This window comes from Vulpes vulpes, chromosome 7 (assembly GCF_048418805.1).
Source record: "Vulpes vulpes isolate BD-2025 chromosome 7, VulVul3, whole genome shotgun sequence".
NCBI lineage: Eukaryota > Metazoa > Chordata > Mammalia > Carnivora > Canidae > Vulpes > Vulpes vulpes.
In genome coordinates this window covers 95,405,459-95,423,377 of record NC_132786.1, presented here as the reverse complement: position 1 = coordinate 95,423,377, position 17,919 = coordinate 95,405,459, and the positions used below count along the sequence as shown (strand labels likewise).

General features: G+C 37.7%; 1 protein-coding gene across 1 annotated transcript in view; it reads left to right on the top strand.

Annotated features, from left to right (window-relative positions):
- The first annotated feature begins 3,548 nt into the window (after positions 1 to 3,548).
- The window catches only part of MEOX2 (mesenchyme homeobox 2), a 65,343-nt gene continuing 50,972 nt past the window's right edge, over positions 3,549 to 17,919 (top strand). The window contains exon 1 of the mRNA XM_025993348.2: positions 3,549 to 4,479. Within this exon, the coding sequence (XP_025849133.1) occupies positions 3,966 to 4,479 (514 nt within the window). The 5' untranslated portion in view covers positions 3,549 to 3,965. The remainder of the gene's footprint in view (positions 4,480 to 17,919) is intronic.

Below are 17,919 nucleotides of genomic sequence, written 5' to 3'. Positions count from 1 at the left end.
TCTGTCTGGCAGATAAAATGCAAGGCAAAGTTTATAATATCTGTAGCTAAAGATCATACTTAATTTTAAATATTTTTCCCATCATACCTCACGTCACAAATGTACACAAGGATGGCAACTCTTAAAAGAAGCATCATGATTCTTAAAATTTAAACACATTTTTCAGATTGCTTAAGTTATAGTCTCTTTAAAATAAACAAATCTTAACTCAAAAGAGTCTCTGCCTTTACTATTGAATATCATTTTGTTAAGCAAGAGGATCTACACATTTTCCAAATTTAACGAGCCTAGGACACGCTTTAAATAGTTTTGATTATGTTTTCTAGAAAAGATTAGTAGCTTACATTATTCATACACTCAAGCTCTTGTTACAATGTGCTGCTTGATATTAAAACATCGCATGAAATATTTGTAGTAATAGAATGCTCCTCGGGAAGATTCAAGTATATTATTTAATACAGGATAAACACTATTTATAGTTTAAAATGAAAGCCATTAAAATTCTATAAATTCTGAAAATTTTACCATTCTTAATATAATTAGTCATTAAATATTAAAAGGCATCTTTCAATATCGGGGGATAGATGTAGACACTGAAGTAGCTGTTATAGGAAATGTTAGGACTTTTTTCCTGTTGTTACGATGTTAAAATTTTTTTCTATGGCCTAGAGAATAAAAATCAATATTTTTTCTTATTCCAAATATTCAAGGAAATGAAAATTTTGAAAAAAAAACTTTATGGAATAATATATATTTGGAAATTTAGAGAAAATAAAGTAATATTTAATTCTTGAGTGCATCAAGACTGTCTTTCTTCCTTGAATCACACTTTTTCAAATAACATTTTCCTTGTATTATGCTTTCTATTAGAAATCTAGACTTCCATCATTTGTATTGATATTGTGTATTTTGGGTCTTCAATTAGACCTTTCCTGCTAGCTTTGTTTTAATTGTGTGCTTTTCAAAGAGACTTTTTCTAATCTTTTCTAGCTTTCCCAGACTTCTAGCCCCCATAGTTCTAGAGGCAGGTTGTAGAGAAATTTCTGGACATGTTGTTAACATCTGACACAGTAAGTGAGAAAAAACCAGCACAATCACTGGGCAGGTTCAACAAGAATTGACAGCTCCTGGAGATGAAAAGTTTGTGTTTGTTAGTTGCTAGTTACCTGAAGCACACTGGTTAAATTCAAATCCATTCATTTCTCAGTTGCTTTGCTCCCTCTAAACCACTGTAATGCAAACCAAAAGGGGACCTTTATGGATGTTTTCTGTTGATCTTTGTAGATCTAGTATATCTTTAAGTTAGCCTTGTCTGACATTTTCCACAATGCTTTTAGTAGACAGCATTATATTATGTAAATATTTCTGGTTACTGTTTATGGAGGTGGTTGCCTAAATTTCTCTTTGGATAAAGCCTTTAATGCATTCACCCATAATCCCTATAGAGGAGCTGCTCAAGTTTGGGAAGTTTAGTGTTGCTCTTTGTACTTCAACTTTTAATATCAGCACATATTGAAACCATAAACACAATGAAAATTCAAAAAATATTCCGACCATATTAGAAGAATATACCCCCTCCTTTTTTTTTTTTTTTTTTTTTTATCCTTAAAGAGCCAAGGGTGTGGGGAGTGGCAGGAAGAAACATTCTTAAGATCTAAGCCCTGGACGCCATCCTGGGAGTGCTTAAAAACCCTTAGAAACGTGCAACCTGAAGAACACCCCCTTTCGAAGTCTAAAACAATATTAGATTCCCAAAACATATCGGCAAAGAAAGTCTTACCGTCAAAAGCTTGCAGCAGGTTCCAGCTCAGACCCAGACTGAAAAGCTGAGCAGCTGGTGAACAAAAGTTTTAGCTTTTTTTTTTTTTTTTTTAACGAAGTCTGCAAAACTAATTTCCCTCAAAATAGGGCTCAATTTCCGTTAAAGAAAGCAGCGCTTACAAATCTCAGAATTCCTGATCACCCCCACCCCATCCCACCTCTAAGCAATGGAAAACAATTCGAACTTTCACACGGATGTAAAGGTTTATTGAGAGGCCACTATTCTGCAGTGGGGCTTAAAAGACCAGGGAGATAGGCTGAAACCTGAAGGGACTGGTTGAGGGAAAGTTTCTGCCTTGGGGACACTTCTCAAAGATTAATCAATACTTTTTCCTAATTCAAACCAGATGGCTGGCCCGGTTTGCTGTCCTCATTAATCCCATTAACAACTTCAAAGACCTGGTCCCCATCCTCTGGACACGTGAGACAATGAAAATAACGGGGCTACACTGCTGGTGGCATGTTTGTGGTCCTGGGCGGCATAGGTGAGCGCCAATCTGATGCGAACCGTCCCAGACAGGACCTGACTGTTTCTGTAGCTCATTAAGTGCGGCTTTGCTTGCCTTGCGTGGACGACTCTGCCCCCAGCAGACAGTGTCACCCCTCAGGCAAGTGGCAGTGTTAAAGCCCAGCCGCCGCTCCTGCTCGCTGACTCACTGATGTCAAGTCTTCTGACTAATTTTGCATGATGCGAGAGCGGAACCGGGGAGGTCTGAAGCAGCACCCAGCTTCGGTGAACTTTGGGGGTTATCGAAGTGTAATATTTGCCCCGTAAATGGGACCATGGCGGCAGGCGGGGGGGAAAGGGGGGAGCCAGAAGCAGTGCCATTAGTTGATTTATTTTTGAGCGGAAGAGAAGGTGAATTTCTGGAGGGAGACGAGGGGACACGAGCTGACTCCTGAGGGGAAAGACTGGAAATGTGCTTGCAGTGTACCACACCGCATGTCCCCACGGCGATAGCGCTTCGGGGTTTCCTGCCCGAAAAGTTTTGGGTTGACAAGTGGCTAGGAATTTGACGTGGACCAGGAAAGCAAGGGCAAGGACGTTGTGCAAAGCAGGAAAGGCATATTAGGATAGGAAGAGAAGAAAGACCCCCACCTGGCCCCGCAGGTGAGGATGCCAGCGCCTCGGGACATCTTGCAACGGTTGCTGCCCCCACGCTTTTGTCCCCCGCCCCCCAGCAGGTCTCTGCCTCTTCGGCGCTGAGAAGGGCCCTTTTCCTACCCGCGGGGCACTTCCCAGAAACCTCGGATGCCGGGTCCGAGCGCGTAAAAACCCACCCGGACGGAGAAACCAGCTGCGAAAAGCTAGACGCGCCGCTGCGCCCTGGGCACGAGTCGATGCAGAGTTTGAAAAACTTGTGTGAGCGCGCGCCAAACTAATCTTTTTTTTTTTTTTCCGTAATCCTACTTCCCCTTTCGAGCCCAAGAGCCGGGCGTACCCCTAGCTCTCCCGCAGGTGACAGCGCCCGAGTGGCAGTGACAAGAGAAGGGAGCGGGTCGGCGGCGGTGCAGGGTCGGGGCTGGTGCGCTGGCGTGCGCGGAGGGCACCGTGGCGGCCCGGCGGGCGGGGGGAGCCGCTGTCCGGCCGGCTCGGGCTCGGGCTGGGGCTCGGGCTGGGGCTCGGGCTCGGGCCCGGGCTCGGGCGCCGGGCGCGCCGCTCGCAGCCTTGGCTGCTGGCAAGGGCGGGCGGGCGTGGACGCAGTGCGCACGTCCAGCCGGAGATAGGAAGTGGGACTGGGAGCGCGTGGCGCAGACTGAGCGGGAGTTTTGGAGGGAGTTTGCATGTGGTCAGCTCCGGGCTCCTAAGCCAGCCCCCAGCTCACATTACACTCTATTTATAACCTCTCAGAGCCGTTTCCCCCTGAACGCAGTTCTCTGGGACCACCTTCTTTTGGCTTCAACCTCTCCTACTCTTGACATCTGAGTAGCTCGAAGGGAAGCTTCTCCAGGTCCGAGTGTTTATATGTAAAGGAGACGGGCCGCTAGGGCTCCGGACCGGGATTACCCGAGCTCTGCAGAAACGGCGGGTAAAATTTGTTTGGGAGGGGGAAAACACACGCCTTCCAGTGAAAAGTGACGGAGGGTGGTAGCGCTCGGAGCCATCGCGAAGTCTTCTGCCTGGAACCTGAGACGTGCATGCTATGGAACACCCGCTCTTTGGCTGCCTGCGCAGCCCTCACGCCACCGCGCAAGGCTTGCACCCGTTTTCCCAGTCCTCTCTCGCCCTCCATGGAAGATCTGACCATATGTCCTACCCCGAGCTCTCCACTTCTTCCTCGTCTTGCATAATCGCGGGATACCCCAACGAGGAGGGCATGTTTGCCAGCCAGCATCACAGGGGGCACCACCATCACCACCATCACCACCACCACCACCACCAGCAGCAGCAGCACCAGGCTCTGCAAACCAACTGGCACCTTCCGCAGATGTCCTCCCCCCCGAGCGCGGCTCGTCACAGCCTCTGCCTCCAGCCGGATTCGGGAGGGCCCCCGGAGCTGGGGAGCAGCCCGCCGGTCCTGTGTTCCAATTCTTCCAGCTTGGGCTCCAGCACCCCGACCGGGGCCGCGTGCGCGCCAGGAGACTACGGCCGCCAGGCGCTGTCACCCGCGGAGGCGGAGAAGAGAAGTGGCGGCAAAAGGAAAAGTGATAGCTCAGGTAAGAGCGCACCGGGCACGGCCGGCGAAAGGGGGCGGGGAAAGGACAGAGAAGCTTCTGGCGCTACAGTGAGGCGGCGGGGAACAGGGTACGAGTCTCGCCCTCTCTGGCTCCCCGCCGCCAAATTCGGCGGGGGCTGCTTTGGTCCTGTTATTTGGGGGCACGTGTTTCCCTCCAAGGGCAACACTGCAGCCAACAGCGATAAGCTCTCCAAGGTTCAAACTAGTTTACCAGAGGGTTAAGAAAAAAGGACAAGTGACAGTATGTGAAATCGATTGCAAAGCGTGACCTTCCATCTGAGCGGTGGGGAGGGGAGCGCACCCTGGCTTGCGGCGTCCGCTGGGCGTGCGTGCGGGTGCCGCTCCTTGACTCTTGCCGCTCCTTGACTCTTGCCTTGCAAGTTCCCGACTCCGATTTTTCCCATCGTTAACTGGATTTCCAAATTATTGCACAATATTTGGAACTTGCAGTGGAACTTGGCAGAACGTATGAGAAAAAAAAAGTTTTAGCTTTTTTTTTTTTAATTCTGATTTCAGAGTTCTTTAAATAGCACCCTATTCCAAATGGTAAAAAAAAAAAAAAAGAAAAGAAAAAGAAAAAAAGAAAAGAAATAAAAAGAAAAAAAATTCCCTTTCTTGGGGAAGGAGACAATCTAGGAATTCAGAGGATTTTAAGGAATGTGTCAAAGAACAGTAAATAAATACATGCTCAGACTCTTGCGGAAAAAAGCGATTTTTAATAGTAGTTGTATTCGTGTGGTGCTAATCTGAATAGGGAATCTGAGTTTCAAAGTGGAAAGTAAAATATCTTTCTGTTGAGTATTATTGCAGGCAAGTATTTGGAAACAAACAGCAGCCGGGGTAGTGCTGGTTCTCTACGTGCTTGAGGCTGGTATTCGAGGGTGCGCGCAGGAGGCGCTGATCTATGTGGGGATAACTTGAGTGGCCACGCAAAAGCGAACCTTACTAAATGCAGATGCTTGAATGCACAGACTGCCAAGTAAATTGTAGCAATCCCAGACACTAAAGCTTTCCAAGCAACTCCTTAAAGCCCTTCACAATCTGTATCATCATCCAATTGTTAAGAGATACTTTACAATTAAGGGACTTGTGGATTTTCTTCTGTAGCTACAGCGTGCCCTGCGTTCCATCCCTTTTGGAAAGTGTCATTTGTTTAATATAATATTTACACATTTTTCTTCTTTTGTGGAATTGGTTTAACAGTCCTAGAAGGCAATGACAGGTATTGATGCGAAGGATTGGAAGATGTTTGTTTTTCATAATGCTTTAGGTAAGAGCCCACGTAAATGGCAATGACTGAGCTGCGTATCTCGTGTTCTTCTGCAACAATGGTATCAGTTGTTCTTCAGCGTTAGTAAGAGATGGATTCTTCTATCACACACTTAAAATCTAACTTTTACTTTCCAAGGTCAAGGGTGAACTTTTTATGCTCCATCACAAATTAGTTGATATCTAAGAAAGTTACCAGCAGTATTATTCACGTTTGATGGTTTTTACTAACTATAAGCGAAACTTTTAAGACAGAGTTGAAAGGTTAACCGTAGCACTAAGGTTTCCATCTTCATTTCTTAAAAAAAAAAAAAAAAAAAAAAAAAATCTCTTAAAACACAGTGTTCCATTTCCTGGGCTCAGCATTTGATATCAATGTAACTTTTTTGGAAGCAGATCCCAGTTCAGGTTGGTCGGTCCATTTTGGCGATTAACAGAGGCTCTTACTGTTCATTTTACTTTCAGCAGTGAAAAACCTATGATGGACTGTTTCTTTTCCTTCCTGGACTGAATCAATGCACCTAAGCTTCTTAGGGGAAATTGGATTTTCATATAGGCACATATTATTTTGGTTAGGGGAAAACAAAAAAAGTGAGACCCAAAAACTGCTTCCTTTAAAGTATTTTGATAACAAATTTCTTAAGAAAACTGGTTATACTAATAGTGCTATTCTCTTTTGGTGGAAAATGACCATATAACAAAATTAGTTTATATTTACATGTTGAAACTAATTAGAGTACTGGAAAAACAAATACAAAATTTGCATCTGCTACATAAACTATTAATCAATTGATCTTGAGTGGGAAATATAATCAGTCATCACCAAGGTTAGAATCACTGGGAAGTTAGAGTGAGAGTTTTCTATTCATGGTAGAATATTTTTTAAAGAACACTTTGACTAACTAAAAGGAAATATCACAATGGGTTCCAGTTAAATATATGTATACTCGTAAATTTAATTTGGTAATTTCACTATTTGAGTTAATATTTGTTAGATTTTTCGATAGATTTAGATTCAAGATATCTTTCTCCTGTGATATTTCAAATGGTCTTCCATATTTATGTTTATAGTTATTTCATTTCATAGAATTATAAAGGCATCCTGATCTAGCAGAAACTAAAGCAATGTAGAAGATCACATAATTCTGGCATATTATTAACACATATATCTTTCATTGCTTATTGCACAGTTTTAATATTTCAATATTTCCAAAAATTAGGTTAATTTCTGAACTTTCAAAATTTTAAAACTGTATTAGACGAAAGTCACATCATGCGTGGAACAGACTACTTATATCTTGTTAGGAAGTTTATAATTACTATGTATTTATAATGAAAGTAAATGTAATACATAAATCCAGGGCAAAGTCAGAACCAAAATTCTTTATCCTTGCATATAAGACCCAGGATATATGTGTATGTGTATGTGTGCATGGCCCTGTGAAGTTGAAATTCAAATAGAATTTTAGGCAACAGAAAATATTGAAGAATAACCCAAATTTTTATCCATGGTAATGATGCTGAAACTACAATGTGTAATATTTTTCAGTATGCCTTTACATGCATTTCTCTTCCCAAACACACATATATGCAAACTCAAGAAACTTAAGGGTTTAGAAACAAATATTTATGGACTTTGGGCTTCCATTATAGTTTATTGACAATTGAAAATAGCCGAGTTTAATGGAAAAGCACACTGTTATTTTTATATGTGTTAAACATTTTTCAACTTTGAACCTGCCATGCTTTCCAGCATTATTAGCAAAGCCAACATCTGCGACGTCTTCAAAGGAACTCTTAAAAATCAAAACTTTACAACTGCACTTAAAACAATCTATACAAAGCAGGTGATTCTGAAAAAAAAAAAGTCTATAAATAGTGTGAATTACTTGGCTTCAATTACATTTGATTGTTCTTCAAGCAATGTACTAGTAGGTATAAACTGTCCAATTTTAGCTAAAATAACCTAAACAAATTAGTCAATCTAACTTGAGTTCTTATGCAGGTAAAATACAGTATAAACATGTAAATATTCCGTATTCAAATGAGTTGAATTAATATAAGTATACATTTTATTTAAAAATCAAAATTATATTAAAAAGGAAGGAAATTATTTAGAAATATGGATTTTACAAGGTTTTGAATAATATTAGATTCTTGTAAAATGACAAATATTTATTAACTACAATATCATAAAATATTTGCTGTCAGATTATATCTGTCTATATGCTTGGCTATGCAGAATAATGAGTAAGTATTACCTTAATAAACTGGAACCTAAATACAGGGTAATGTCTTCTCCACCCTAACTCTGGTATTATATTATATATATATTTTTTTAGGTATTTCAAGTATCATGTTTTCTGAAAGGAAAAAAATACTTTATTACTCATCTCTGTGTTACTGGATTATGGTTTTTCAGCATTTGCTTTAGAATTTTAAAAAGAGTCTATTGGATCCTGATAATTAAAGAAGAATATTGATTGAACAAATTGAATGTCTCAAATCTGTGGAATAAAAAATGTCATTTAAGTTTTTTTTTTTTTTTTGGAGTAGTAGGTTAATTTTAGGTGTGAACATTTTAAAATGGTGACCTGACATGAAAAAAATTCTAAGAACCATTGACCTACATGAGTGATTTCAAATGATTACACTCAAAAAAGTCAAGAGTAGCAGTCCCTTTAGAATTAAGGTGCTTTATTGTTGAAAGCTACCAATGAATGGAAGGAAGAATGCAAATAGCAATAGTTTCAAGATCTTTGTGACTATCTTTATTTATAGTTCCTTTAAAAAGGAAAAGCATTAAATGCAAGTCATGGCACTGCTAATACTTTCATTTTGGTGAAAAACCCAATACTCAAATATTTAAAATTATAATCTTTATTTATAGTAGCTATCAATGGAAACCATTATGTTGGCGCCCTGTAAGCTGATCTCTACTAATAAACTGAAAAAAACGTTTTGAGAATTACTCTGTTTTCCCTCTGTGTGATGTGAAAATATCGACTCTTTATCACAACATTGGCATGTATAATAACATAATGTTTATTATAAGACTTAAACACACTAAAAAAATTAATTTTAAACAAAAATGAAATCGCAAAAGTGGATAAACTTTTTCATCAGATTCAGGGAAATTTGGGAGACTAATTCCATATTTAATAGAAAAGCTAACTTTTTTTTCATTTGAGAAATAACTTATGGATTAATGTATAGCTGAATAAATATAAAAATTGGCCGTGTATAAATCTGTTTCTTATACCTGGCCTGGTAATGGTGCCAATTTTATTCATTTACTCTAATAATATATATATATATATATATATATATATATATATGTATGTATATATATATATGGTAGTTTTATTAACTGTATTAAAAATGGCAGCCAGAAACAAAGATGTGAGGGCCTTTTAGAGTTTCTTTTCAAATGAGAAAGAGCAATATAATACAATAATATATTTTAGTTTTTAGACCTTATTCACTTAGGTAGTTCATTTCTAAAGTTTCAGAGCGTGTCTCTTTTCTAAGCATTGCTATAATGATTAGAAACATCTATAAATGAGACCGTTAAGGATGGGAGATTATTAGAAAACAAAATACATTCAGGAATTACTTAATATTTGTTGAGTTAATAGTTGTAGATGATTTATCTCTATCATGTTTTCTATATTTTTGCTATAATTTTTTTATAATAATAAAACAATTTCTGGGAAAGTATATTAGCACATGAAGTGAGATTATCAGAAGGAGCATTTTCCCCCTTGATTGAAATCATAAAATAAGAAGGATTAATTCTTGAGTGGCCAGTTAAATTATATTTGCTATGGTATGGTACTGGTAACTGATTCTAGTGGTTAAAATAAAAAGAGAATTAAAAAAAGATGAAATACAAACCAAGACCAAAGTCCACAAATTAGAAATTGAGGTAGGTATGATGTATTTCCTATTTAATGTATTTAAGCAATAAAACACATTTTATTAAAATAAATAAATAAATAAATACATTTTATTATCACAGCTTATTTTTCTAGATTATGTGTTTTAGTCATTAATATGGTTTAGTTATCAATGATAAGCTTTCTGTAAAGGTTGTAAAGAAAATGAAGCACTAACAATTTTCCTATTTTTGTTATGATACTCATATGACTGTTGGAATAGCTATTAAACTGAAACGTCTAAATAGGGATGGAGGAACACAGTACAGAAAAGTTACTTGTGACACTCTACACTACTCCTAAATCATAGTCATCGGTGAGGTTTAAAATCCAACTGGAGAAAACCTTGCAGAATATTTTATTGCTCTCATGGAGTAAAACTTACAATGGTAAAGGTCATTTGGGTCTTAGCCTTCAATTTGCCATTACCTGTGTTGAAACAGAATTAATTTAAATCTAATGCCCATTTCTCTAATGGTTTTTCATTTACATTATAAAAGTGTAAGGAATTTATTTTAAGTAAGTTGTGTTAGGTAGTATTTTAAGATACAAAATAACCAACAATATATCTATTGGTCTATCTGTAAAAATTCCAGACATAGTTTTTATATTTCAGAGTAAGCATTTCTGTTTGAAACCTTTTGATGTATTTAGTACTAAATTAACAGAAAGTTACTTAGTGAGAGTATACATTCATATGTGTTTGAATGGGTCAATTATTTAATTTGCCTGTATTTGGAATTTTAAATATGCAATAAAATGTTTCTAATTATTCATGAAACTTTCATTTATAATGTTACATTTTCCACAACAATATAATATTTCTGAGTTTACACATTACCCTCTGTAAACTTAGTACTATGTATTAGAATGCTGGTTTCATAGGGTTCTGAAAATGTTTTATGATATGTTTTATGATATGTTTTTTGATCTCTTACATGTGCATATGAACAAGAATCATTGGGTAAAATCTGTATTATATGCGTACATTCTTGGAAAGAGTTTGTATGAAGGAGAGGAAACTACTTTCAGAAATAATCAGTTCTCTCTATACTATATAGGTTTAAAAATACTGTTTAAAAAGTTAGCATTTTCTAAACGTTTAATAATTCTAAAATATTTGCGTATTTCGGTGACTCCATTCTTACATCCTTGGAGTTTTACTTTTACTGTAAATATAAGTTTAACAAGGTAATAAGCCATAGTGGTAAAAATATTAGGGTTCTGATTAAAGAATTAAATTAAAAAATTACTGTTCTTCAAAATCATATAGAATCAATTAAATTCAAATGTTTCAAATGTTTTTAAGTGTGTTCTTTGTTTTCATAAGCTTTCTTTCTAAGATGTTTTAGGCATATTTCTTGAATTTTAGATAAACTAGATTGCCTGAAATTATGAATATGAAGTGTTTGTTATTCATAGTTTTCCGTTTCTACTGCATTTTAGTAAAAGGTTGGTGTTGAGGGAAAAACAGGGAGGGAGCTAATTTAACTAGAACATGGCAGCTATTCTTAAAGCATGCTTTGAAATAATCTTTATATAGAAATATATACGGGTACACATACACAATAATAGATAGAATACCAATTTCTTGATAAAAGATGACATGAAGTAGACCATCCTCATTAGAGAACTTAATATGACGACGTTACATATTCTGGTTAGAAAATAAAATATTAGGTTTGAAGCATATACAGCTGTGTAGAGAGTCCACCAGGCTGAGACTGGTAATCAATGATAGTCATTAAAGTCAAATCTGCCAACTCCCCTGCAGTTTTTGTTTTCTTTTGTTTTTCTCTTCCTCTAGCTCATTATTTTCCCCACACTTCAAGAGATCCCATAATGCTCTAAGAGAAGAAAAAACTCTTAGTATCTTACATGACTATGGGCAAGAAAATGATTAAGATGAAGTCATCTCTCTCTCGGGCTCTGCGGAAACGTAGAGGAGGGTCCAGCTTAGGCGAGTGGATGCCAGTAGAATTTTAAAGGCCTGGAATTTTGCTCTTTGAAAATGTAGCCTTAAAGCTTTGCCAGAAATGACACCCAAATAAAAACTTATTTTTGCAAAGTGATAGTTATTTGCAAATGTACTGGTGAAATGTATTCAGTGTCTGTAGAGGCGGCTTCTTATATTGTCTAGACTGCTCAGTAAACTTGCAGATGATCATTCTTAGCCTCCTGAAAAACTAGCATACTAAACTGAAATGTATTCTTATTAGTAAAAAAAAAAAAAAAAGTTCGATGGGCAGTGATTCTCGTCAAATAAACAGTAAACACCAAGTAAATTTCACAAATGATTGATTTTATTTTGAGAGCTAAAACATGAAGTTCAGGAAAATAGAATTGTGTCGTCAGAAACTTAGTGGGAACTACATAGATAAAAGGTAGCTTTGATTTTGTAGGACACCAATAATTTAGCAAATGGCTTTCACATTTTAAGAACCATGCAAAGAGAGCTTTAGTGTTAACTGGGTAGATTAAAATTAAGTGACATCTTTCCTTATTTAATATTTTTCAAATGTAAAATGAGCTCTCAGTATGTTTACTGCTTTTAACAATTAAAATCTCTCCAACTACAGGCTATGTTTACTTTGGGAGTTTTTTTTTTTTAATTTGAAATACAAACAGATCTGGATATGTTAAACTAGACAGCATCTAGAAGTAAACTTTTGAGACAGATTGAAATGACAGGAAAGCCAGAGGTAAGGCATCCAAATCTGAGGTCTCGCTGCCCACATTTCCAGGATTATCATCTTTTGGATGCCTGCCTTCAGAATTCAGGGAATTACAGGTATCTTTTCTTCTAGATTAGTCATTAGTTGATAAATCCTAAAGGATCTATCTTATTTCTTAGTCATCCCATCAGACAAGAAAATAGATGTCACACTCAAAGAGATAACTGAAGCTGAAGAGAGTTTGATGATGACTATTTGATGGTGAGCAGTACGTAGGGGGAGCAACCGGAAATGTCCAATCATCCAGGGTCTGCCCACATTTGGAAAACATTAGCTCCTCTAAACATGAAGCAACAAATAGAGGGAGCAATTACAAGAATCCAGAATCTAATGAGAGCAGTAGGACAGAAGCCTTCTGGCAAAGTGGAGACCTCAGGTGGAGGATTGCAGCTGATATCAAATATCATCCAGTAAACGATGTCCATGCCTTCCAGTCTTCTTTTGTTACCTTCCATTGGCCAAATATAATCAGAAGGCAGTGTAGCAGACCACGCTAGTCTTGGTAATGAAATCTGTAGACGTCATAAAGGAATGCAGGCTACAGGGAAGAGATGTCAATAGTAAATCTGGGAGAACCTAACATCTTCCTCTGACGCTCACTAGCTGTTATTCAACTTCTCTGTTTCTTAGTTTCGTAAACATTAAAGTGAGTTAATAAACATAAAGCACTTAGAACAATGACTGGGTCGGTAGTGTTGTTATTTTTATCACATATCGGTGTAGGTGCAGTTATGTCATGGCTGTGCCCCATCTGAAAACAATCTCTCTCTTATGTTGCCTGTTTCTTTGTATTTTACTACTAAGATTGCTATTGGAAATGTTGCTTGCTGAAAAGATGGCTAAAGATTTAAAATAATCTGCCATTGTCGCTAGAATTTTAAGTCCCATTGCCTTTTTCCTGAAATGTAGAGTGACTTCGAGACCATGAGACCCCAGTTTCTTTCACTCAATCATCCTTTTGAGATTCCCATTCCATAGCCTCTTTTGCTTGGGCATCTCCTAACCTCCTTTCTTAGGTGTCCCCTGCCGCTTTTCCATCAAATACTTCCCTTCAAGAGGAACATACAGAGGCACATTCAGTCAAAAGGGAGCAGAACTTAAACGAAAGGGATTTCAATATTATAATGGAATTTCAGGTTTCTGTTTTCAGCTGTTAAGTAGAAGGATAGAGGCATGGCATTTTTTTCTGCCATGTTTATGAAGTTTATTGCAGACAGAATTTATATTTTGGAGCTCCTTGTTATTTGTGGTGGTTTCATTTGGAGCCCCCTCACAAATGGTAAATACACAACGGGCACTGAGGGGGGCACTTGACGGGATGAGCACTGGGTGTTATATGTTGGCAAATCGAACTCCAATAAAAAATTAAAAATAATAATAAAAATAGGAATGGTAAATATGCAGATACCCTGAAAGCTAAGAATGTATTAGATCCCTCATAAAATATAGAGAAACAGTTATATTTTATAATTTTATTTTTCATAGAAAAAAGCAATATTTTACTTGTGTATTTATTTAAATTTAATAAATTTTTGGGAATTACAGACTACTGGCCTGAGTGGCAAGTCCTAGATGATTGGTTGATTTTACTCTGGTAAGCTTAGTCGCCTTTCCTATACCCACAGCTCAGTATGAGGAATTCAGAGAAGTAGTTCAGGGAAATTTATTATATTCAATGGTCTGAGGCAGTTGCTTTTGAATGAATAGTAGAATCAAATACTGTATTAATATTCTAAATGCCAGAGTTAACACTTCAGAGTTCCTAGATTCAAAGCAATATAGTCCTTAAAATTAGAGAAGTTCAAATCACTAGTGATTGCTTCTCTGCTAAATAACAGAAGAGCTGGGAGTGAGTAGGGAAGGGGGTACAGGAGGAACCGAATATTAAATTTTCCGTACTACTTTGCAATGACAAGAAAGGACAGATGACATTGTTTAGTTCATGATTCTTAGATTTTTTTTTAAAGATTTTATTTATTTATTCATGAGAGACATACAGAGAGAGGCAGAGACATATACAGAGGGAGAAGCAGACGTCCCGCGGGGAGCCTGATGTAGGTCCATCCCAGGAACCCTGTGATCCCAAGGATCACACCCTGAACCAAAGGCAGATGCTCAACCACTGAGCCGCCCAGGTGCCCCTGATTTTTAGATTTCAAAGTAGGCTTGATTGGTCAGTTTTCTTAATGTAATATTTAAATAGATCATTAGGAACTGAATTATCAAGACACTAGAAGACTCCCAAGGCATCACCCAGTTCAATGAATGTATTTCCTAGATGAGAGAATGTGCCCAGAGAAATTAAGTAATGTCTGTAGATTCAGCCAAGTAGTGGAAGCTGAACTTCCATATCCTGACTTCAGCCTAGTGCCCTTAAAAGGAAAATCTCATAAAATATTTTGAAACCTTAAGTTTTTAGTCTTCCCAATAAAAATAAATTTCAGCATCATTTAAAATATTGGCTACTGCTTTTGAGTGAATAAAATGGAATTTGACAAAGTGCTTCACTTGGGTGTAAACTACCTCTCTCTAAATCTGATTTTATGGTTACCTCAGTCACTTTTCATTCTTATTTTATGAATATAAACACTGTTAAATTTTCTTAGCTTCGGTTTTCAAATAACATAGTTCTTGTTATCAAGTACCAGTTTGCCTATATATTTTTGACACCTTCATACAATCAACCATAGCATTTTAAAGTTCAATATTTGGTAATGTGCAGGTGGACTTTGCTGAATTATATCTATAAATAATAGATATTTAGGTAACAGAATCATATTTTGGATAGCCATTTGTGAATTGAAGAATCTGTTTTCTATTTAAAATTCATTTTAAAGATTTTATTTATTTATTCATGAGAGACACAGAGAGAGAGAGAGAGGCAGAGACATAGGCAGAGGGAGAAGCAGGCTCCATGCAGGGAGCCCGACGTGGGACTCGATCCCAGGTCTCCAGGATCAGGCCCTGGGCTGAAGGCTCGATCCCAGGTCTCCAGGATCAGGCCCTGGGCTGAAGGCAGCGCTAAACCGCTGAGCCACCTGGGCTGCCCTCTATTTAAAAATTTTTAATTTTAACTCAAGCGAATTTTGCTAAATTGAGCTTTACTTATAATGTATTTGCTTTTTTGTGTTCAAAGAAATGAATAGCTACAAATAGATACCAAGCAACTCTCTTTTGTCTTAAGTCCATTCTTAGATAAGTATTACTCTTAGTTTTTATTTGAATGCAATCTTCTTGCATAGAAGATACTCAGAAATGCTAGTGGTTGACCATTTTACTACCTTGGCTAATGAATTGTACCTTCCTTGTTTCCCCTCTTTTCCTGCCCACACCCATCTTCCCCACAGTCTGTAAACACCAGACCCATCTATTCCTCCCCAATACATTGACCCATACAACCTCTGGATCACTCTAGCATTCACCTTTTGTAATGATTCCAGATCCTTAGTTTTTACTAGTCCCTCAAAACACAAAATTAAACATCAAAAATACAATTGGTTCATTCAAGAAATTCTTTTCCTTTTTTTCTCTAAACACACCATTTCCAAAATAATAAAACATGATCCCTCTTTTATGTAGTTAATTTTATTTTATATTCAGAACACTTTCACATTAATGGTCTCAGTTGATAATTTCTCCTTTTCTGCTAGACTTATATTCAGGACTCAGCCATGCAACCTCTTTCCACAAAGCTTGGCCCAAATCCATTCTATTCCACATGCTTCTTCTTTTAAAAAAAAAAATTATTTATTTATTTATGATAGTCACACACACAGAGAGAGAGAGAGAGAGGCAGAGACACAGGCACAGGCAGAGGGAGAAGCAGGCTCTATGCACCGGGAGCCTGACATGGGATTCGATCCCGGGTCTCCAGGATCGCGCCCTGGGCCAAAGGCAGGCGCTAAACCGCTGTGCCACCCAGGGATCCCCTTCCACATACTTCTGTATTTTTTTCTTATTTGTACATTGATGTCTCTTGCACTTAATTTAGTTTTCTTTCTAGGACTCCTGATGTAGCTCTCTTCTGAGTATCTTTATCTTATTTCATCCTTCCCTAGTGGAATTTTACTTTCAACATACAGTAATATTTTGACTTTCATGCCTCTTCTTGGAATTCTACATTAAACTGAAATTATTTCACACAGTATGAATGTTTAATTATAGGCTTTGATGTATAAGGCACATGGGGTGGCTAACATCCATCAACAATATACTATTAGATTTTACGTGTACTGTTTCTGGTATGCAACCAAATTTTGCTTAATATCATATTTACATATATGATATAATTAGATATAACATAATAATGTTGTATAATCTCAATTATGTATAAAACCACATAGATAGATATTTAAAGTAGTGCTTTTCTGATAAAATGATCTTTTCATTTAGTCTTTGGAACACAATGCTTGGCATTTGTGTTAGTTTAGTTTATTTTTTTTTTTTTATTCATGATAGTCACACAGAGAGAGAGAGAGAGAGAGAGAGGCAGAGACACAGGCAGAGGGAGAAGCAGGCTCCATGCACCGGGAGCCCGATGTGGGATTCGATCCCGCGTCTCCAGGATCGGGCCCTGGGCCAAAGGTAGGCGCCAAACCGCTGCGCCACCCAGAGATCCCCATTTGTGTTAGTTTAAAACAGTGTTCTGATATTCCTTGTGTGGGTACCTAAAAATATATCATCATAGCTGCATTCAAGAAGTTTTCCACAAGATTTTGTGCATCTCCCATTTAGTCAAGAACCCTCATGGTATGCAAAGTATTGCTTATTATCTGACTTCCTTTGGTAAAATTTTAGGGCCATTATTAATGGGCTTCCAGGTGAAGTCTCCCAACTCAGTCATTAAAGACTTTATTGATCAACTGGGTCAGTTTTGCTGTTAGTGGTTTTTCTTTTATTTTAAACAATATTTCTTGAATAAACTTATTTATGCCTACCCCCTTTTTATTTTGAGAAAACTGTAAATTCACATGTAGTTGTAAGAAATAATACAGAGATTTTGTATACCCTTCACCTACTTTCCCCCAGTGGTAATATCTTGCTTAATTATAATATAGTAGCTTAACCAGAAAACTGATAATGATACATCCACTAATTTTATTCACATTTCACTAGTTTTACATGTACTTAATGTGTGTATTTATCTCGAAGCTGCCTGCCAGATTTATTTTGAATTTTGATCTCATAGCCTGTAATACCTTTTTCAATACATATTAATTATTTTAATTAAAAGCTGGCTTATGGGCAGCCCAGGTGGCTCAGCAGTTTAGCACTGCCTTCAGCCCAGGGCCTGATCCTGGAGACCCGAGATCGAGTCCCACGTCAGGCTCCCTGCATGGAGACTGCTTCTCCCTCTGCCTGTGTCTCTGCCTCTCTCTCTCTCTCTCTCTCTCTCTCATGAATAAATAAATAAATAATCTTTTAAAAAATAAAAAATAAAAAAACTAAAAGCTGGCTTATGATACCTTCTCAGGTCAC